Genomic DNA, 22,051 nt, shown 5'->3' on the forward strand with positions numbered 1-22,051 from the left:
TGACTCAACAACATAATATATATTATACAGTATCTCAGCTAAGGAACTCAATATAAAAAAACTGCCTTGGTGAACTGACCACAGCCACGGTATGTGTGAGATCATATGAAATTGAAAATAAAGTGCACTCTCCCTTTAACAATATAAGTTGTAGTCCAAAACAATTAGAATACAAATCAGAAAACATACTGTATCAGAATAGTTCCTACAGCTTTTTCCATAAATGTTTGTTTGTTCGAGAACGAGCTGTTCCGTGATGAGTAGCTTCTTGCAGCCATAATTACAGAGTAAATCTAAATTGGAAACGGCAAAAGGGAGAAGTTGTGTAGATGCCAAACACTCGCCCAGCAAGGAGAGAGCAGTTGTGTCACGAAAAAGAAAAATAGGGGTGTGTCCCAACAGTCTAAAGTGCTTACTCTCCCTCCCTCTATAATTTCATGTGCACTGATATGAAAAAGCGTGACTGGAGAAGGCAAATAGCTTATAGGAATTCACCATAATGCTTTAGACTATGGGGACACAAGCATTGTCTTGTCCTTTGTGAAATACAGACAAGCTGCATGATGGAGAAGACAGGAGAAACATAATAAACAGACTGTCAAAGTAAAAATGCGAAAGAGTTGACAAAACATCCTACATCTCCATGCCAAACCAGTGCAGAGTGTCTTCCTAACCATTAATCCATTCTTGCCCAGTTGCCTCACATCTATCTAGCCACTTGTTCATAGATCTGAAAGGACTAGGCCAGATACATGAAGGTAATAAGGCATAAATTCTAAGGATTTAGGATAGCATTTTATTTTACGGTATTAATATGAACAGGTACCATCTTAGATATTACATGGTAGAATAGTAAATGATTACACAATAATTCACTTCTTTGTTTCTTTTGTTTCTTCCAAGGTTCATTAACTCAACAAGCGCCTCCCACAAGGCAATATTTAAAGTAGTTAGTTACCAATTGTACTTCATTATGAAGGGTGACCTGAAAGTACTCATTTTTACCATATCATTTCCTCATATGCTATCCTACTAGGTCACTAACCGTACCGTAAAATGAAGTGCTACCAAACCTAGCCTATCCAATCCTTTCACATCTACAAACACTGAAGGATAGAAAGTAGGGAGGGCTGTGGACATCCATCGACCCGCCTTCTCCTTCGAGTGCATCATTTAAACCAGTCCCCCTGGAATGAGAGAATCTCCACCATTTGTATACAGTTTCCCTCTGCTCACACTGTGGTGGACTGCTCTCCTTGTTAATCCCACATTATACTGGCTCATTCTGCTCAAGAGAGGTCTTCATTGTCGAAGGACACATTCCAGATCGTTTTTCTTTTTTTCTTTTTTATTGCAGTCACATTACACAGATGATCATATCTCACAATGGATGTGTTAAACTCAGGAACCACATCAATGTGATATAGTGATCTGTGATCTCTGCAGCTTGACTGCAATGACGACAACCTGACCAATATCTTTCATCATCCTCACCAAGTTAAACATGGTAGGGAGGAGACATCCCAACAGTAGTTGGCATTATATGTACTGTAGTTACAATGGCTTCCAACCATAACATAGCACACAACAATGTTGTATACCCCCCCCTAAGTCTTTGGTCAGAGGCTTGCTTAGAAATGGCAGCTTCTGCAAGTGCGATATCAAACTAAGTAACAGATTTGTGATGTCGCTTCGCTCTTCAAGGGGGCTTTCGTAAAAGACCAGCATCCTTTACAAAAAGAAGCAATGGCAACCGTTCAAGAGCCTCGAAGCGTTTCAAACAGGAACAAAAAAAAGCTGTACATATTAGATATTTCCTGGCTCCTCTTCTGTCTCTCCATTCTGTAATCCTTTGGCCGGTTTGACAGTTTTGCAACTCCTTGCCAACCTGTGGTATGGCTAGTTTGGAGTGTGGGGAGCAGCAGGGCCTTCAGAGAGAAAATCATCCACTCTGAGTGCTCACATAACAGGAGGTTAGACGATTCAGGTTGGACAGGGTTTCACAAAGAGAGAGAAAAAATAAAAGGATATACTTAAGTCTGTAGCCCCAAAAAGTCAATTTTCCTTGGCAAACTCCCTTTAAGCAGTTTGTGTGAGACACTGGTAAGTGCTTGAAATGCACTGTAACAGCAACACTCCAGAAGGAAAGTGAGAAAAGTGTCAGTTCGATTCTGTTTTGGCCTCCTGTTTGTCTTGTAATAATGGAATGACGGACTCCCACGCTGCAAGGCACTGCAACACAGAGACAAGATAAGATAAGATAAGAGGAGAGGAGAGAGAGAGAGAGAGAGAGAGAGAGACACACACACACACACACACACACACACAGATAGATATCATTCCATCAACACTCCATACCAGTGCTTTGTCGTAACATTTTCTTTCTTTTTTCCGTTTCTATATCCTGGACTGTATCAATACAGTAAACTAAGCTATTGCTTGAATTCTGAATTCTGCAACAATTCTGCAACAATTCTGCAACTTGACGGAAATAGCTTCCCCTTTTCCTCTTCGGCTACTTCCCACTTGGCTCAGGCGTTTGGAATGTTGCAGGCCTGTGTTAGTTTCAGGTTCAGAAACATTCTGTTGATCCGATCGTTAGGAGAACTCCTCTTACAATGAACCATGACCAAGATTTCAATACATACATTTATACAGTGATATCATATTGTACACATAAACAGACCTGAGGAAAATGCTAATGTTGAATACCTGAGTCATGAAGTGCACTTGATTAACTTGGAGCACTTTTTGGGACTATTCCATTAGTTTGTTGCACCAGACAAACTAAATCAAGCACTGCTTAAGTATCTGATCTTGACATAAAGTATGTGTTTGACCCAGGTCTGCAAGAAAGTCATATACAATATGGATACATGATAACCAAACAGCCCTATTTACCTTCTCATAGTACTGGATGTTTTTGTCGGCCATGCCAGTGAGGAGCTGTCTGAAATCCTGCCTCTTGTTGTTTTGCCAGCGGTCCCAGTCGGCCTTCAGGTCAGCGTTAAAACACTCCACCTTGTCCTGGCACTTCTCCACATCTGTGGGCACCTATAGGGGACACATAGCTCTCTGAACCTGGCACTATGGACATAGAGGTATGGGTATGGTGCTACCGCATTCTAGGGACTATGGGTATGGTTAGGGGAAGGAAATAGATCATGTTAAGCATTGGAAAACGTCAATATCACTTAAGAGCCCAAAAGGCCTATAGTATGTACGTAACGGGACAGTGAAGTATTTATTTCTTCTTTTGGCTCTACACATCAAAAGGTAGCATATGAAATCAAACGATTATTATGAGGTTAAAGTAGAGATTATCAGCTTCTTTTTTTGGGGGGGGGGGTGTATTTGTGTACATATTGGTTTCACCATTCAGAAATGCCTTTTATGCATAGTCCCCCTATTTCAGGGTACCCAAAAGTGATAGGACAGATGTATCAAATGTCCAAATTAAGCACTTATGTTAAATATTTGGTTGACAATCCCCAAAACCTGCCTGAAGTGCAGCCTATTGTCCCCACCAGACACTGAGTGATGCTCTAGTAGGCCTGTACTGCAGCCATCTTTAGCTGTTGTTTGTTTTGAGGAGGTTTTTCCTGCAGTCTCCTCTTCAGTAAATGAAATGCATGTTCAATAGGATTTACATTTGGAGATTTGACTTGGCCAGTAAACAACTTCTCACTTTTTGGCCCTGAAAAGCTCCCTAGCTGCTACATCAGTATGCTTTGTGTGATTGTCCTGCTGTATAATGAAGCGCCGTCCAATGAGTTCGGAGGCATTTGTTTGTGCTTGGCCTGACAATGTTTCTGTACACTTCAGAATTCAACTGCCTCATCAATGAAGTGAGACAGTTCCATTGTGGAGTTTTTTCTCTACACTTTACTCTTGGCATCACTTTGGTACTGTTTTTTCTGATCTCTCCACAATACATTTTTCCAGAACTCTTGCAATGCGCTTGCAGTGTACGGTAACCTCTGTGGTTGTGCTGGTAAAGGCTTCTGCGGATGGTACTCTCTTTTGGGGGTTTTCTTAATCATGGTGAACATTCTTCGGCCATCCACTGTAAAAGTCTTCCTTGGCCTACTAGGCCGTTTCTGAGCTCATCAACTCTTTTCTTCCTTTTAATGATGTTCCAGACTGTTGATTTCGGTAGGTTTAATGTTTAAGCTGATGTTTCTGAAAGATTTTGTCTGATATTTCAGCCTCATAATGGCTTCCCTGATTTCCATTGACGTCTCGTTGGACCTCATTTTGACAGCCACCAATAGCAGACTCTAATGGCAAACGCAAATCCTAGAATCAACATTAGACATTGAGAGCTCTCTTATGACTGCACATGGTCCACATGTCGGCAACCAATCAAAATGTTCAGACTTTGATTTTGAAACACGGAAATACATGTCAACGTTGTTGAGAATCACAACACAAACTCGCTAGTCAAGCTAAAATACTGCAACGTAATGGATTCGGTGAGTAATCCCCACTGCTACCTAGTTAACTGGAACACTACTTTACATTGTTAACGGCTCACAAAACAACCTGTGTTAGTTGACTAGCGATTGATTTTCAACAACGCGGAAATGTCTTCACATTTTTCGAAAGAAAAGTCAGAACATTCAATCGGATGCCGACATGCGGACCAAAACACTAGAACATGTCACAAATGATGTGACGGAACACACCAGATGAGCCAGAAACACCTGTCAAGCCAATTTTCGCATTACTTTTGGGTACCCTGAAATACGGTGACTATGCATAAAAACTGTTGTAATGGTGAAACCAATAGGTATTTGTGTACCAAATAAAAGCAGAGAATATCTACTTTAACTTTATAGTAATTGTTTAATTATACAATCCAAACTTTCAGAGTGTAAAAAATGATTCACTGTATCTCTCTGCGTATGAATCACAAATGTGATGAATGTATAACAAACTGTGGCAACTCATAAAGTCAAGTGCTGAGTAGTCATTATGACCCTTTCAACTAAACTCTCAACATAACTTTATCAACTCGATTGATAGATTCTCAACTAGAGTGTTCAGTAGACTTACAGCTGATCTCTCTTCTCTCCGAATCGCTGCGGCTTCCAGCTTGGCTTCGTATTCAGCCTGGACCTGGTCCCTCTTCTTCAGAACATTCTGGAGAGCGAAAAGTGACACCAGATGTGTTAACTCCAAAAGAGTTCTCTCAAGATATGTCATTTTGTATTCGAACAATTTCAGACCTCAGAAATTTGTCAGACAGATGAGCACAGTCTAATTTTCGGATTTCATTCTCTGCTTATGATTTGAACCATCTATTTCCAGGAGCGACTAGCCATTGCAGTTGCTGTGTGGTGTTTATGTGGACATTTGTATGCAGCAACATTTCCAATATGGAAGCTATTAACAGGCATCTAGCACCCTCCTCCCATAAATTCTTGCCTGATCCCCTTAGATGTCTGCCCTGGGCGGCTCGAGAAGAGGAATGGCTGTGCTGGGCTGGTGAGAAATAGCTACCGACAACCAATCAGCAGCCGAGAAACACTGAGGTTCAGACACCATCACTAGGAAACTCCTCACAGACCACAGCACTCCTCCTAAGCAGGCATTCAGAGAGAAAAACAACCATTCTGTCTGAAGGCACTGGCTCAACTAGAAATGAAAATTATACCTTACAAATCTCAATAATATCACATTATATCTCCAATATAAATATATCTTGTTTGTATCAGTGTCACCCACTATTCTTCAAAAAAGAGCTTAAAAACATATATATATATATATAAATAAATAAATAAACGGTATCAGTGGATGTCATAATATGTCACATATATTATGTGACATAATGCTTATTATTATTTGTTATATATGTGTTATATATTATATGTTATATTATATGTCTCATATGATTTCTGATACTAGGGCTAGCTTATATTGACAATACTGCACACTCAAACTCAATTCTGTTCTCAACCACACAAACGTGTATCGCCATGCAAGTCAGTGGGGAGAGAGAGGAAACGGGAACACATGTGCATGTTCTTGTGCAAGTCTGCTTCCTCAGCATTGGTCTGGCAGGGTCAGAGGTTACTTGAGTAAGCAGAAATCTCTATCTGTGACTGACTGGAAAAATGGACTACGGATAGAGCTGACTAAAGTTTTGGCGAGATGGGACGCAGTCCGAAGCTAAGAGTAGATTCAGCAGACACTGGGGAAAGCTGTCCGCCAAAACTCCTGTGTGCCCATTTATTTCCACTGCTGCTGTATAAAGAAATTAATTGACAATCGCAAAAAAAAAAAACATGTTGGGAGTCCTTCTGTGAGTGAACCACCTCTGTTTTTGTTTAACTCTATAGTGTATTGGTTAGTTAGAGGCTTCAACTGGAAACGTTCTCCCTTGAGTGGGGTGAACACGAGGGTATCTTTATCTGACATTAGAACCAAGCATAGTGTTGGAGATAAGGCTGTTGGAGATAAGGCTGGCTGAAGTTAGTGTTGGGGGTTGTTGTTATGGTTGGAAATTAGACTTGGGTTTAATATAGGGAACTGTGTAAGGGGATGTGTTTTAAAAAGAAATTTAAAAGAAATAAAGTGCGAACACGATGAGTCGCCATCTACCTGATCGAGGTGGTAACCTTGATCCGATCTAAATCCATTCACAATCTTTTGCACATCTACACCAGTCACCCACATGGGATCATGCTGAAATCATGATGAAACTAAAGGGATAGTTCACCCCATTTGAGGATTTTCCTTATTTTCTCTCCCTAGCCACTAAATACACAAACTCTGCATGCGCTTTCCGTTTAATCATTTCAGTTTAATTGAACGCTTAGTGAAATAGTGAATAATAATAAGTGATAATCAATATCGTAGACTTTCATCCAAATGGCCCAGTCCTACCTTCATGGACTCGATGTAGAGGACGTATTCTCTCAGCACGGGGAGGAAGTCTTCGCTCATGTCCTCCGTCAGCTCCTCCAGGGCGCTGGAGCAGTTGGCCACGCTGCTGGCCACGCCCTCCAGAGGCTCCTGCAGTTCCTCCTCCGCCCCCGCCCAGCTGGAGTACACTGGCCCGTACTCCCTCAGCTCAACCAGGTACTCTGCACACAGGCAGGGACACAGCCCAGTCAGGAGTCAGGAGTCAGCAGCAGTCAGGAGTCACACCAGAGGTAAGAGTCAGTAGAGTCAGAGTTGAGTCAGAGAGAGAGAGAGAGAGCTCTACCAGATGGACACACCGGAAGCAGGAGTCAGAGTAAGGGGTCAGAGCAGGGACACACCAGAGGTAAGAGTCAGTAGAGTCAGAGTTGAGTCAGAGAGAGAGCTCTACCAGATGGACACACCAGAGGTCAGAGTCAGTAGAGTAAGAGAGAGAGAGAGAGAGAGAGAGAGAGAGCAAGAGCTCTACCAGACGGACACAACAGAGGCAGGAGTATGGGGTCAGAGTTAAGTACACAACAGAGGCAGAGATCAGTCTGAGGAGTCAGAGAGGTCAAAAAAAGAGCTTCACTAGAGCTCCACGGGACAGGATAGAAGCACAGAGACTCACAGAGAGTGGGGGAACACATGCATCAACACCTGCTTACGTATCTGTATTCCGTACCTGACTGCTCTTTGATGATTCTCTGTGATATTCTGTCGATGGTGCCCAGCTTCTGTGTGAAGACATCCAGGTATTCACCCATGGCAGCAAACTCAATCGGCCGCCCCCTCAGCTTATAACCCCCCGTCACATACTTCACTGACTCCCCCATCTTGGTCAGCAGGGCTAACCCTTGCCTTTTATTCAGGTCCTGAAATGAAGAAAATAAACACACAGGTTAGAACCTCCATCCCACCGTTATACTGAGGGATTGTGCTGGGACACTTTTTTTTTTTTTTAAAGCATTCATTGGTTGAGCTCAAAGCCATCAACGTAATAACACACCGAGGTGTGACAGCAGCAGTGATAAGAAAATCAATGTCTGCAGGTCCATTAAAAACAATGTCTTGCAACAGAGAACAACAACCCCTCATTAATACCTGCTGTTGAACGTCTCGGCGGAGAACTCCAACCAGCCCATTAACAGCAATTCAAAAATGACACCTCCATTACCAAGAATGATGCATCACAGCACAGACTGCCACGTGCTGGTCTAATGCCAGGCAGTCTCGCTTTGGCTCAGAGTAGCGCATCTGGTCAAACACCTTAGGGTTCTCAGTATCTGGCCATTGTGAATAACAAAGCAATTTAGTTTAGTCATGACAATATCTATATTATCCACCCTGGCCGAAATATTCTGTAGGTGAAATACTTTTGCTAAGTATTTTAGGTGTTCGTAATTTAGCACTCTTGTAACTATTCCATTCCATCCAGCGCAAGTTTTTGCCATTATGGATTTCAACAAAATGTCATCTGAAGCATCCAGTGTACTAGGAAGATTACACTTGTGAAATGCCTCTTGATAAACTCACCTTGGCGGAGAGAAATGCATTGAAGTGCTCGTTGAAAGACAGAACAGGATGGTCAGCCACTCGTTTCAGAAACTTGTCCAGTGCCTTCCTCCTGACCTCCACAAACTCCTCAGAGAACCTGTCCACCACCCCCTTCATCACAAACTTCTCAGGGAGGGGCTAGGGGGGCACAGAGAGAGTGACAGTGTCCAGAAACAATCTCTACATTATGATAAACTGTAGGGTATACTCTTATAAAATAAAAAAGTTACATGAAACCAAGCATGGTTCCTACTAGATCCAAAAAGAGTTTTCCTACAGGGAAAAGACAAAGAACTCTTTTTAGTTCTATGACTAGGTAAGAATGTACTAGCATATCCTTTCTTTAAACCATGGCTAGTGAGGTCACTGTAGCTTAGATACTACACATTGAGCATTCATGGTGTATAAGGTAAGTGGTGTCCAATCCAACATGCAGAAGGGTCGAAGTGGGTCCAAGCGTCAATCAACTAGGTCTAATCATAGTCTTCAATCAACACTTTTATCAACTTAATCAGGTGCTTAGTAGGAATGAAAGCATGGGTCCACATCAGCCCTCTGTGGATAAGATGGGACACCACTGGTATGTATAGTTCCTTAGTTCGTATTCCAGAAGAATATAGAATATTCCAATGTGGAGAATGGCCCCGGTGTCCTTATACCTACTGGAATGAGATGGGTGGGCTGAGTTTCCTCCAGCTTGTTCCTCATCCAGTCAAAGTCCTGGTAGCGCCGCCTGACGGAGTACTCTGGTAGGTCAAACTCCACCCGGGTGGTCTGGGAAAGAAAATATGTTTATTTTTATTTTTATATATATATATACTGTATATATAGCATGTGTACAATTACAATACAATGCGTTTAAGAGAGCAAAAGAAAATTACAGAAAAAAGGGAAGAAAAATTTAATAAAAAGTGTAACATGTGTTAACTGACAAGTTCCTTCACTTCTCTACTACAGGAAGTCATATAAATGTGATGTGTGGGCAAAAGCGCAAACACTAACTGACAACCTCATTCAAAAGGAGAAGCAGATACATTACATATAGAATGCAATAATGCAACCCATTTGACATCTCATGTCTTCTTTGCTAGTGTGTATGTGTTGGATCCTGAGTTAATGACTGACCAGGTAACCCCCCCTCATCACCCAGTCACACTTTCCTCTTACACAAAGCAGCGGCGCTAATAGACTGGACACTAGCTGTGCAGAGAAAACACTTTCATGCTCACTACTTCTTCAGTAAACAAAGAAAGGTCACCATCATGATTAGGAATATACAAAAGTAAAAGTGTATACCTTCACCAGATATATGTGTGTGTGTGTGTGTGTGTGTGTGTACGTGTGTGTGTGTGTGTGTGGGGGGGGGGGGGGGGGGGGGGTAATTTCTAAATCACATGAGATCCCCAGATAATACTAGTCCCGTGTGAATAGGGCTTATGTGTCAACAACAAAAACAGGCTCCCATTCTCAGGCAGAGACCACAACCATAGTTCTACCGGTAAACAATAAAACACCCTCAACCATGAGCAATGTTTATCAGGCTTCCGTTCAGCAGAGAGCTGTTAGCAGAGGCTACCATGCCTCCCTTATCAGATAGAATCTGGACGGTTGCCACGATACACTTCATCCAGCTACTCGGGTCCCATATCTGTCCTTCAGAGCTGTGATTACTTCGCTGTTTTTCCCGAGCGACTCTGTCCTTTTCACGACGGGCTGGCTAGCTAGCTGACTCAGCACCGTCCGCACCCAATTAATACTCCAGATGAGGAGTTGTTTTTGTCACCTCAGTGTGAAAAGACTGTTTCAATTAGCGCCCGGTGTCGAGTTTCAGCTGTGACATTTGGATCAGCGGGAGGACTGAGGAGCAAAAGGAATGTCAACATTGATTGTGCTGCCTTGGCTTAACTGCTCATCCTTAATAGATCAGAACTCTTGAAAAAAAGGGGTTTAGGGTTTGTGCATGCACTGTACCACAATACCACTATTCACATACTAGTATTCTGCTTATAGATCTGAGGTTGCCAGATAACAGATTGGGAAACCGCTTTGGTATTTATTTTCCCTAAACACCTCCATATCATTGACAAGGAGTGTAAACACAGATTGTGAGAGGTCAAACAAAGTAGCATTTAGTTGCTTGGTTCATTGCAGTCCTTGCTGCGCAATGTGCACATGTATATTATCAGACCTGCCAGCACCTGGAGAAGTACCACATCGTAATGATATAACAATGTGATGAACTGTGAAGACAGAAAGATAACCAGGACTAAAGCCAATGAGAAAGATAAGGGGGAGGACCTTGGTGGAGACCCTGTAGGTGATGTACGTCTCCATGGTCGACACATGCTTCTTCGGGTCATCCACAGTAACAAAGAGGTCACGGGTCTCTCCGTCCAGGTCATCGTCCAGCTGCAGGCGGTTCAACAGGGAGGAGGAGGAGGCGGGGCTTGAGGTCTCGATCGGCGTCCCGTTGGGCAAACTCAAGTCCTGGAATGTAGAGAGGAGTAGCAAGAAATGGCAACATAATTAGTAGATTCTCCTACTAGCTGCAATTGTCAGAGGAAAACAAGGAGGGTATAGAATCTTGTTTATGGCCAAATGAACACAGAGTCTATTGTCAGCATCTTGCAGCTCCTAAATCATGAACCTAAAGTGGTTTCAAATCAATTTAACAGCCACAAGCCCAGTATTCCACCCATTGTTTCCTCCAGTTTTCCTGAAATAGGCTCGGCCTATGTACCAACACATCCACAAACAGGATTTGAGACAAGAAGCCAAGCGGGAAAGAGTCCTGAAGTACGAAATCACCACAGTCAGGCAGCAAACAAGAACAGCTCCCACAGCTAGGGGAGCACACTGACCATCTGGCTAATGTTTTACCACCACATTTTCCACATGACGCCTCCTTCTAAACAACACACACCGTAAACATTTGCACTCATGAAACTAGGCCTAGCCTAATTGGAGATAGCATTCTACAGTGGTGTGGTATTAAGTGTTTCAACGATTAGTGTAAAAGGAGACTTGTAAGAGCATTTTACAATATGAATAACATCCGTTGAAATGGATTAGTGTTGGAAACAGTGACAACACTCAGGGGAACAGTGACAACACTTTCCGGGTAGCGTGCCCAGCTGTGACATGTCCTACCTAAATTGCAGCAATCTATGAAAGTATGAATGCTAAGGCTACACATGTTACACTGAAAAAGACTCCTAATTGGTTCTACCTGTGATTCACTAACTAGGCCTATCTACTAGGCCTAATGTTCATGGTTAGATTAGATTCAACTTTATTGTCATTGCAGAGTACAAGTACGAGAAAACGAAATGCAGTTAAGGATCTAACCAGAAGTGCAAATAGTGACATAAAAACATGCTATAAAAAACATGGTAATGATAGTGATAGGTAGGTACAGTATGGCGAGTATGGTAGTTAGAGGTATATAAGATATGAGCTATGTACAGTTAAGGTATCTTATGTAGAGTATAATGATGATGATGAGTAGGCCTAGGGATGGAGGGACGCCTATCGTCTAGATTGAAGGTATTTTTGGACTAGTCAGAAATAACATGTGACTAAGAACTTCACTTGATCAGTCCATCAAATGAAAAACACCTCAATATGAATTTACGAGGAAACAGACTAAGATACAGTAGGATGGTCTTTGCTCAAGTCATGGCAGGAGTGTGTGTCTCCCTTTTCTTTTTGCCAGTTCTATGATTAGCCCTCTGACAGGACCTTTAAAAACAGCTCGGTCAAAGTCATGCTGCAGAAGAATGTAATTCCCTCGGGTTTTAGGACTGTGGTTAAGCTTCAAGCTAAGAATACATTTAATTGGCCCCATCTTAATCACAAGACTCGGGTCATACTGTACACTACTACCACCGCATGAATTAATTAAATATACCTTTGGAGATTTTACTTGTATGCTATCTGGAAGACACTGAGTAGGTCCTGAGGGGAAAGTGGAAACACAGTACAGGAGGGATGTTCCTCACTGTATCCAAACTGGGATCGCCTTCAAAGCACGATAAGTAGGCCTTAGCATTCCCATTTAGAATGGGGCTACACATTGCAGGCCTACATTAAAAAACGAATTAATTGAGGCTATACTAAGTGTTGCACTCAAAGTAGTAAAGAACTGAATCTAGTCTAGGCTAAGTCATCTAAAGCTCGAAGCATACAGGATCAACATGGGTCATGCACCAAACTGTGAAGCGTTAGGAATGACTGAGAAGCAAGATTAGGCTATGAATGACATTTTAAGTGTTAGTTTTCCTTGTTATGATAAAGCTCTTTGTTGAGCATCTCATACACACATAGCCTACCTCTTGAGTAAAGCTGGGGTCGACCACTGCAAACTGTTGAGGGCCAAATAGTGACATGTTTTTACCCACACACCTCACATCAACAACCTAATAGCTCTTTGCATACCCCCTTGATAGAACTTATTGACACTAATCATATCCCACATGGTGATAAGTGTTACAGTAATATCCAAAATAATGTGCACATAAGCAGTCAATCTACCCAGTTTTAGTGTATTTTAAATGGGGCCATGTATGCACGTGCTATACAAGGGTTGCAAAACACACAGCCTCGAAATTATGAGCAATGGTAACTAAACCCTCTTACATACAATTGTGTACAATAAACAATACCGTCACATGAAATGAAAATGAGACATCCCAGAGAAGAACACACAGCTCCATTGTCAAGCATTTGGCAAAGATCCCCAGCCTCGGCCACACCAACTAAAGCTTACAATATAACTTTTATGTCTATTTCAAATGAAACAAAACAAAATAATATTTCATTTTCCAGAAATCTGAATTCACACATTGTTATCAAACTAGATAACTGGTTTTGTTACACTACAGTAGTTCATTATTAGTTTTTCTGAGGTTTTGGATGCAACCTTGAGGCTACAATTCCATCATTATATTTCAAATATTAGTTCATGCCAAATAAAATAAAGTAATAAAGTAGTTATCCATTAATGAATGTGCTTGTGTATGTCCTGACCCTGATTGTCTGGTTTGTTCGTGTAGAGCAATCTGGTGATAAACGTCTGATGTTGTTGTTTGTTTTATTATGTAGTTATAATAATAATATTATTGCGTTCGTTTCATTGATTACTATTGTTCTATTATGTTTTTATGCTGAGTGGATAGGCCTATGTTCAAGCACTTTGAGCAGGAACGTTTGCAGTAAAAGTGCTAGACAAATAAAGGTTATTATTATGAAAGGTTATTAATAATAATGCTACATAATTGCGTTATAGAACTATTAACATCTACAAGACAAATAACAGCAACAAATACCCAGAAGTCTCTACCCAATTGCCTGCAGTACAGCGACCATCCAAGTACATGTTTATTAAAATCAATGCACATTGCTTAAAAATTAGATTAAAATTAGATTAAAAAGCAAAAATACATCATATGACATGAAATACGTATGCGACTGTCCCCCTACAAAAGTATCAACCCAAACCAAAGTATCGTTACCTTGTCCCCGATGCTGCTGGTGGTGTTCCCTACATCTGGGCTGGGTGTGAGAGCGGAGAGAGGGTGGCATACATCTTGGATGGGTTTCTGACCCGATGACGCTAGTGATTTAGGGGTGCCAGCACTCATTGTGCAAGCCAGGGGACAGACACCACAAACGTTGTGTTTTTTTCGAAACTATCGCTGTGCACTTGGGCCTGGGAGTGGATTTGTTGTATGATTACTCCCAACACCGTGTGTGTGTATCTGCTGGACCCGCTGGCTGCAAACAGCTGTCAGCTGACCTGCACTGCGCAATTTCGGAAGTGCAATATTGGTACCTGGAAGTTCTTTTTTTTTTTTTTTAAGAAAAAAAAAAAACGGATCACGTGGTCTATGTTGATACATAGGGGTGCGTTCGTAAATTTGTTCTGAAAGCGCCGAAGCACACACTGGGTCAGACGTCATAGAGCGACCGAGTCATTTGATTGGACAAGAGGCATTCCGTGAGTGCTGATCAGATTTACAGAGCGTGTTTACGAACGCAGCCATAAGTGAGTGGGGCAACACAATAATGAAAGTGTGAGCTTTAGAGATTCTGACAACAACATATAGCCTATCAGATTCTATTCAGTATTCGATTAAAGCGAACTGTAACTGCACGTTATCTGGTGCGTCGCAGGGAAACCCGTACAGTTATCCTCATCCACTTTGGCCAGAAATTGTGCTAAGCTATCTTAGCTAACCACCGGTTAGCAGCACTGACATGGCCACAACAAATGCACCTGGACAGGGTGAGTAAAGTTGATGAAGTGTAGTTCAAGTCAACTTAGTTCAACTAACTCCACATCTGACACTGTTGTTGCATTAGGTTTTTTCTTTTTCCAAAATGATGGGGAAGGTAATGCACCGTCTAATCGTCCTATTGAACTAGACAGGCAAGGCACGTTTATTTGTATAGCACATTTCATGCAACAGGGGCAATTCAAAGTGCTTTACATATAGCATTACGGCGTAATAACACAATGAATAAAAAAATATATAGATACAAATGTTATTACTGTCTGCAACTGTATTCAAGCGCTGCGCTTTCTGACAGTGCCTATCATTTCCATTCGTTTGAGACTGAGGACAAATACTATCTACTACACCATAGCTAGACATGATGCTGTGTGCTTGTGGCATTGCATATCCCAACAGGCAGGATCTGTAGGTACTGTAGGTTGTTGCTCATCACTGATGTATTGGATTTTTTACAAACAGGATTCCAGAATAAAAATAGGGTTGCAATTTTGGCTGAGCTGGATAAGGAGAAGAGACGCTTGATACAAAATCAATCCATGAACAGTCCTGGAGCTAGGTATGTACAATGTAGGCCTGTTCTTCAACCAACTGAAACAGCAATAATTCAGTGAAATTCTACGATTCAGTGTGTGACCCCTATATCTGTTATAGCATCCCTATGTCCCGACCAGCCGTGAATAAAGACTTCCGGGACCATGCAGAGCAGCAGCACTTTGCTGCACAGCAGAAAGCTGCACTACAGGTGAGACCTAACTGGTCACAGTTACTAGTTATGTGTCAAGACCAACTTGTCACAGGTTAGCGCTCTGTCGTATCATTTCCTCAACTTATTTGAAATCATCATAGGCTATTTGTTTAATCCTCTACTGATGACTGTGTCCTATGTTCCCCGGTCACAAAAAAAGGGTTCTATGTTCCCCGGGAGGGTTCCCACGGGTCCTTGAAATCCTTGAAAGTTTGTGAATTTGAATAAAAGGTCTTAAACATTTTTGAAAATAGACATGGGTCATTGAAAGTGCTTGAATTCCCCTCGCTCTCTCTCTCTCTCTCTCTTTCTAAAAAAAAATATATATATATTAAAACATGTTTTACTTAGCTCGACAACTAGTAAATAAGTCTCTGTATTGCTTAACTTTACACATATTTCACAATATATTGTTTTGCTGTGCTGTGGTAGAGAAGGCAAGAGACCATCTAGTGTTCACACATTCAAGCCTCTCTTTTTAGCTAATTGTTGTCTTTGAGCGGATAGTTCCTATTATATAAATTCTCATCTAGATCTGTCTCAAACTATGCCGTGTTGGGTCCTTGAATTTGAGGGAATTGAGTCTTGAAAGTCTCAAGGTGCTTGAATTTGATGTTTCAGAAGGTGTGGGAACTCCCCGGTCTCGTGGGTATATGTTTTCCGGTCACTGTGTCATGTGTTTTTCAATAATTGCCAAGAGTTTATCGTTACGCAAAATAATTTCTGGCTACACGGAATCGCGTATGCAGGTACACTGGGCATGCGCATACTGGTAGACCCAGAACATTTAAAAAATATAATTGAGACTACCGTAAAATAATAGAAATTCATTAATTTTCATTCATAGTAGTATTGTCAACTCCCGATCAATCTCCTCTCCACTTACTTCATGTCTGCATCCAAGATATGGCATACTATGGCAGCGTTCGTAAATTCGCTCTGGAAATCTGATCAGCACTCATAGTCCACTCTTGTCCAATCAAATTACATAGGACCCTTATTCTGGAGTGGTGAACATAAGGAGCGGGGAACATAGGACCCGGGGAACATAGGACCCTTTTTCGGGAGGGAGCTACGGTACCGGGGAACATAGGACCCAATAGTCGTTCCTCTATTCCTCACATTCTCTCTCCTCACATCCCCTATACTGTTTCTCCTGAGACATCTACTACCCCCCTGTACTGTTTCCCCTGAGACATCTACTACCCCCCTGTACTGTTTCCCCTGAGACATCTACTACCCCCCTGTACTGTTTCCCCTGAGACATCTACTACCCCCCTATACTGTTTCTCCTGAGACATCTACTACCCCCCTGTACTGTTTCCCCTGAGACATCTACTACCCCCCTATACTGTTTCCCCTGAGACATCTACTACCCCCCTGTACTGTTTCCCCTGAGACATCTACTACCCCCCTGTACTGTTTCCCCTGAGACATCTACTACACCGCTGTACTGTTTCCCCTGAGACATCTACTACCCCCCTGTACTGTTTCCCCTGAGACATCTACTACACCGCTGTACTGTTTCCCCTGAGACATCTACTACCCCCCTGTACTGTTTCCCCTGAGACATCTACTACCCCCCTGTACTGTTTCCCCTGAGACATCTACTACCCCCCTGTACTGTTTCCCCTGAGACATCTACTACCCCCCTGTACTGTTTCCCCTGAGACATCTACTACCCCCCTGTACTGTTTCCCCTGAGACATCTACTACCCCCCTGTACTGTTTCCCCTGTGTCAATATAAAAAAAGAAAAAGGAAAGACAAATTCTCCTTCTAGCACAATGACTACCAATGACCCTTGGCCTGAGCATAGGTTACTTTTTTCTGCTATGACTAGTGGATAGACAATTCACTTACTTAGTCAAAGTTTTAATTAAAAATTGTAATTAAAATGAATTTCTGGTTTTATAAATATTGTGTGAGGTCACTGTACTCAATGTGTTATTCTCCTTTTGTTTTTGTTAAAGCATGCTCATGCACACTCCTCTGGCTTCTTCATCACCCAGGATTCCTCCTTTGGAAACCTAATCCTTCCAGTGTTGCCCAGACTAGATCCAGGCCCTCCAGCAGAATGAGAGAAATGGAGACTAACACACATAGGACCCAAATGGAGAAATGGACACGGACACACATAGGACAACATAAAAAGACTCATGAATTGGTATCGGCCCAAGGGATTTGGATCGCTATAAATTCTCGACCAGTTTGTCCAGCTATTTATGATACAGTGTGTTTATCATGGGGGAGAGATGTATTTGTTGTTATTTTTGTAATTTTGTTTAGGCATATTCAAATGAAGGCAACAATAAAATGTATTAAACAGCTGCCACATCTTCACATTAATGTTTTTTTTCATTGCACACATCAGAGTAATAACACACAAGCCAGGGGATTGATTTAGTTTTCTCAGTAACTTTCAGAATAGTGGATTCTGAAAAAAAAGTGAGAAAAGTGACAAGCAATAGTATTATGTGTAGGATCTGTCAAGCTATATTGCACTGATGCTATCAATTTCATATCCCCCATATCCCCTCGGCCATGGTCTGCAACATTGCATATTTGCAGTTTAAGTACATCTGATTCTGAACCCACTTGAGGTACCCAGTTTTCTACATTGAAAACATTGATTGAACATTTGAAACATTGATACAAACAGCAGTGGTTTTACAACAATCAATGAGATATCAAAGACATTTTACAATTTGTACATTGAATACTTGGTCAACATAGTGCACTTTTCCATAGCTTACATACAGTATTACAATGTAATCTCATTACATTGGAAGTGGAAATAACCTGACCCACACACTAGTGTACCGTAGTCAACCTTTGAGGAACAGCACTTGGAATGCATTTAAATGTTTGGCATTTAGCAGACGCCTTATTCCAAAGCGACTTACAATCAATACATTTGACTAAGCAAGTGAATCATAAATTCACCAGTTGTAGCAGGAAGAGTAATCTAGCGAGGGCCAGGGGCCATTGGCAGTCGTCATGATAGAAGAAAAAGATTGAAGAAAATATATATTATATTTTTTTTTATATATATAGACACTGGAGAGACAGTACAAGGGGGGCAGTAGAAGTCTTAGGAGGCACAGTATAGGGGAGAAGCAGGTGTCTTAGGAGATTGCGAAGGAGGGGGGTGACATGAGAAACTTTGGGGAGGTTAAACACCAGACGGGCAGCAGCATTCTGGACACCCCTGGTTTCTAAGCATTGTTTTACAATACAGCACCTCAGCTGTTAATCAGGCTAATTCAGGCTGGCCACTGGCCAACAACACCTCATCCTCCTCTTCCTATGTCGGCCCTCTTCCTCTTCACAGAACACTTATCTCCTTAACACTTTCTCTGTTCCCTCATACTAAACAGTTGTGCTCAACAATAGATTATATATCTTACACTGAGTGAACGCAGTTTCAAATTGAATGTTTAATTTGATTGCTACTGTAAATTGGGGGGTGGGGTGGAAAAGAGGAGCTCTCTCAGGCTGGCCGTAGGCTGATGAACATGCCATGCAGGTGTTATTTTAATTTAATTAATTTAATTTTTGCCATTTAGCAGACGCTTTTATCCAAAGCGACTTACAATTACGGATTACAGGGACATTCCCCCTGGAGTAACTGAGGGCTAAGTGCCTTACCCAAGGGCACACTAGTAGTGGTGTGGCTTCAGGCGGGATTTGAACTCACAACCTTCCGATCCCAAGTCCAACTCACTATCCACTAGACCACCACTACCCCCCTTTTTTAGCTGCTGCAACAGCACTGTCTGCAATGTCTTCTATAATCGGGTATAGTAGCGATCCAGAGGCAGATTAAAAATGGCATCTAGAAATGCCAGCAGCATCGCCTGAAGACAGAAAAAAAAGAAAGTTAAACTTCTGTGGCCAAATCACCTCAAAGTAGCCTCCAAACAAGTCAGATTTCATTTTCACTCTCAAAGTTCTTTTTGTAGTGGTGGCTGAAGTTAGTAGTGGCTATGTACACAACTCTGAAGCATGGATTTTCTACTGGCACAAAGACTACTTTAAGGAACCCTCTCATTATAAGTAAAAAAATATTGAATGAAACCTTTAAGGCTCTTAATGTTGAGTCTGGTCAAATCTGACGAGTAAGTGTATGCGTGCCTACGTGCATCTGGGGTGTGTATTCATCAAGTGAATCTCTTCTCTAGTGGACACAAATACATTGTGTCACCTTGAGCTTGTTCAGGTAGCGCTGGGCCTGCCATTGGCCGGCTGGCAGGACAACCTGGAGTATGGAGTGGAGCTCCTCAAACACCCCATCAGTCTCAGTCACCTGGTAAAACAAGATGAGAGTCCTGTAGTCATCCAGCTGTGGTACGTATACTATATCCAGTTATGCCATGGTGTGATCCTAGGACATTTCTGTGTGTAAAAAATATAATGTGGCTACATCAGGGTTGCTGAAGGTCTGGGCTGTGGAGGAGAGCTTCCCATCAGGTCCCATAAATAGCGTGGCCGTGGCTATTGAGATGTCTGTCTGCTGTTACAAACATACAAACACACACTCCTCTCAGACTGGGCTGTATCCTACTGGTGATGCTACCTCAGCTTCACCATACACGTCACAATGTTGAAGACCATATACAGTATGTCTATAAGAAGGTCTTTGACTTACAATGAGCAACATAAAGCACCTTACAGAATGTAGGATAGTAAAATATACTAGTAACATTGAAACACACTTGGGTATCTAGAGTGAAACATACTGTACAGTACATGTAATAATTACCAGGTAATGCAGGAATGGTACGCTGACCGATGTCTTGTGACACAGGTGCGACTGAACCTGCCACACCTGACCGCCCAGGAACTAAAACAGCCAAGACAGAAACAGAATGTCACACAGACTCATACTCCCATACTGAATCTGCCGCTAGAGCTAAAACACAGCTTCCTTCTCATCTCAAGAGTTTGAAATCTCACCTGAATGCCAGTAACAGATATTACTGTTGTGGTAGTGTATGGGTTACCCTTCAGAAACAAACAGAAGAGTGGATTCATTAAGAGAGGTGGGTCACAGGACAGATCTGGGATGTCTAACTAACTCTAAATATGTTTGATACTTCTACTAGAACATTCTGATTAGACTTGGTTATCCCAACAAGAGTAAATCGTCTCTATTCCTACCTCTGGCCTTGATCTCTCCACTGACATCGCCCACCACAGTCGGCTCTCAGTCCCTTGCACAACACACACATGGTGCATCTTAGTCTCGACCTTCTGGGAAGTGAGAATGGAAACAAGGATGTGTGTAGTAAGTGTGACCCTTGAGGAGGAGGTCAGTTTATTTGTTTATTTATTGGAAGGATCCCCATTAGCTATACCCATAGGCATGAGCTACTTTTAGTGGGGTCCACATTTAAAACATACATAACATCATATGAAACACTTATTCTAGTTACATAAAAATACATCAAACTACAACCATGTTAGAAAGGATTACGGTACACATTTCCATCTACGGTGCGTCACCATCTAGTGTCACAGGTTTGCTGTACCCAGGTGTTTCCTTATTTGCTTTTTGAACATACGTTCAGTGACAGAGCTCCTTGGAGACCTGAGATGAGAAGATTCACCAACTCAGAGCAAATTGAATGGCCATACTGTAGTAGAACAACCATGCTCTAAGATGGTACAAGGGGCCAGAGTTATTAGGTGGGTTGTTGAATGTTGTTCTACAGTACCTTGGACCCAGTGACATGAGACCATGATGTCTGGTACTGGAACAACCTCTCAGAGTTCATCAGCACTCTGCATGTGTTTGTCTGAGAACGAGAGGAAAGGAGACATAAAGAAATGTTCCAGAACTACTAACTTTTCAGATAACATAGAGAAACATTGAATATAACAGATGTCTCTGTTACAGATGTTACAGACACTACAACCCCTATTTGTTATTCTATGCTGATCATTCTAATTATATATACATAATACTGATTAATATATATAATTATATATGGAGGTCTATAATTGATAGGATGGATATGATTGTGAACATAGTAAAATAGGATTTCTTTTTCACTTTTGCCAACCAACCTCATTGAAATTCCATTGTTTTCATTGCAATAGGAAAAGTAAATCAAGCATACACTTCACCCTTCACTGGAACTAAGGGGCCTAGCCCAAACCATGAAAACAGCCCCAGACGATACATGTGTCCACATACTTTTGTCCATATAGTGTATCTCCCTTACCCAACCCTTAATCTAACCCATTTACGATGTCAACTTCAACGAGGTGACGTCAGAGTTTAGTACAGGCATTTTGTGAGAAAAGAGTTGGGAACCTCAGACAAATTGTTTATTGCTCGTAAATATCTCCTATATGACATACAAAAAGTCTTAAGAAATCCAAGAGGTGGAAAGTATATATATTTTTTACCATAACCTGGTAACACGTTTTTGCTTCCAAAAATGACATTATAAAGCTTTAAACTGTTGAAACTTTAATCGAATCACTAAATTAATATACTTTTATACAAGGCAACATAAATTGGCAGTAATCAACATTAA

General features: G+C 41.7%; 2 protein-coding genes across 4 annotated transcripts; one reads left to right on the plus strand and one right to left on the minus strand.

Annotated features, from left to right (window-relative positions):
- Nucleotides 1-1,537: 1,537 nt before the first annotated feature.
- On the minus strand, nucleotides 1,538-14,188 carry snx30 (sorting nexin family member 30). Of its 2 annotated transcripts, XM_080530134.1 has the most exons (10): nucleotides 13,977-14,188; nucleotides 12,795-12,827; nucleotides 10,762-10,950; nucleotides 9,127-9,237; nucleotides 8,443-8,601; nucleotides 7,592-7,781; nucleotides 6,892-7,091; nucleotides 5,059-5,145; nucleotides 2,902-3,054; nucleotides 1,538-2,232 (listed from the first exon to the last, which is right to left on the minus strand). In XM_080530134.1, the coding sequence occupies exons 1-10, from the start codon at nucleotides 14,103-14,105 to the stop codon at nucleotides 2,161-2,163; spliced, it is 1,323 nt and encodes a 440-aa protein (XP_080386260.1). In that variant the 5' UTR covers nucleotides 14,106-14,188; the 3' UTR covers nucleotides 1,538-2,160. The 2 variants fall into 2 exon arrangements, with proteins under 2 accessions (XP_080386260.1, XP_080386261.1); XM_080530135.1 differs by lacking the exon at nucleotides 12,795-12,827.
- A 322-nt stretch (nucleotides 14,189-14,510) lies between these two features.
- Nucleotides 14,511-17,802, plus strand: inip (ints3 and nabp interacting protein). Of its 2 annotated transcripts, none has more exons than XM_080528799.1 (4): nucleotides 14,511-14,749; nucleotides 15,219-15,315; nucleotides 15,411-15,501; nucleotides 17,477-17,802. In XM_080528799.1, exons 1-4 carry the CDS (start codon nucleotides 14,722-14,724, stop codon nucleotides 17,582-17,584), a joined length of 324 nt encoding a protein of 107 aa, XP_080384925.1. In that variant the 5' UTR covers nucleotides 14,511-14,721; the 3' UTR covers nucleotides 17,585-17,802. The 2 variants fall into 2 exon arrangements, with proteins under 2 accessions (XP_080384925.1, XP_080384926.1); XM_080528800.1 differs by having other exon boundaries at nucleotides 17,516-17,802.
- The last annotated feature ends 4,249 nt before the right edge of the window (nucleotides 17,803-22,051 follow it).

This window comes from Nansenia antarctica (genome assembly GCF_963989245.1).
Source record: "Nansenia antarctica genome assembly, chromosome: 4".
Classification (NCBI taxonomy): domain Eukaryota; kingdom Metazoa; phylum Chordata; class Actinopteri; order Argentiniformes; family Microstomatidae; genus Nansenia; species Nansenia antarctica.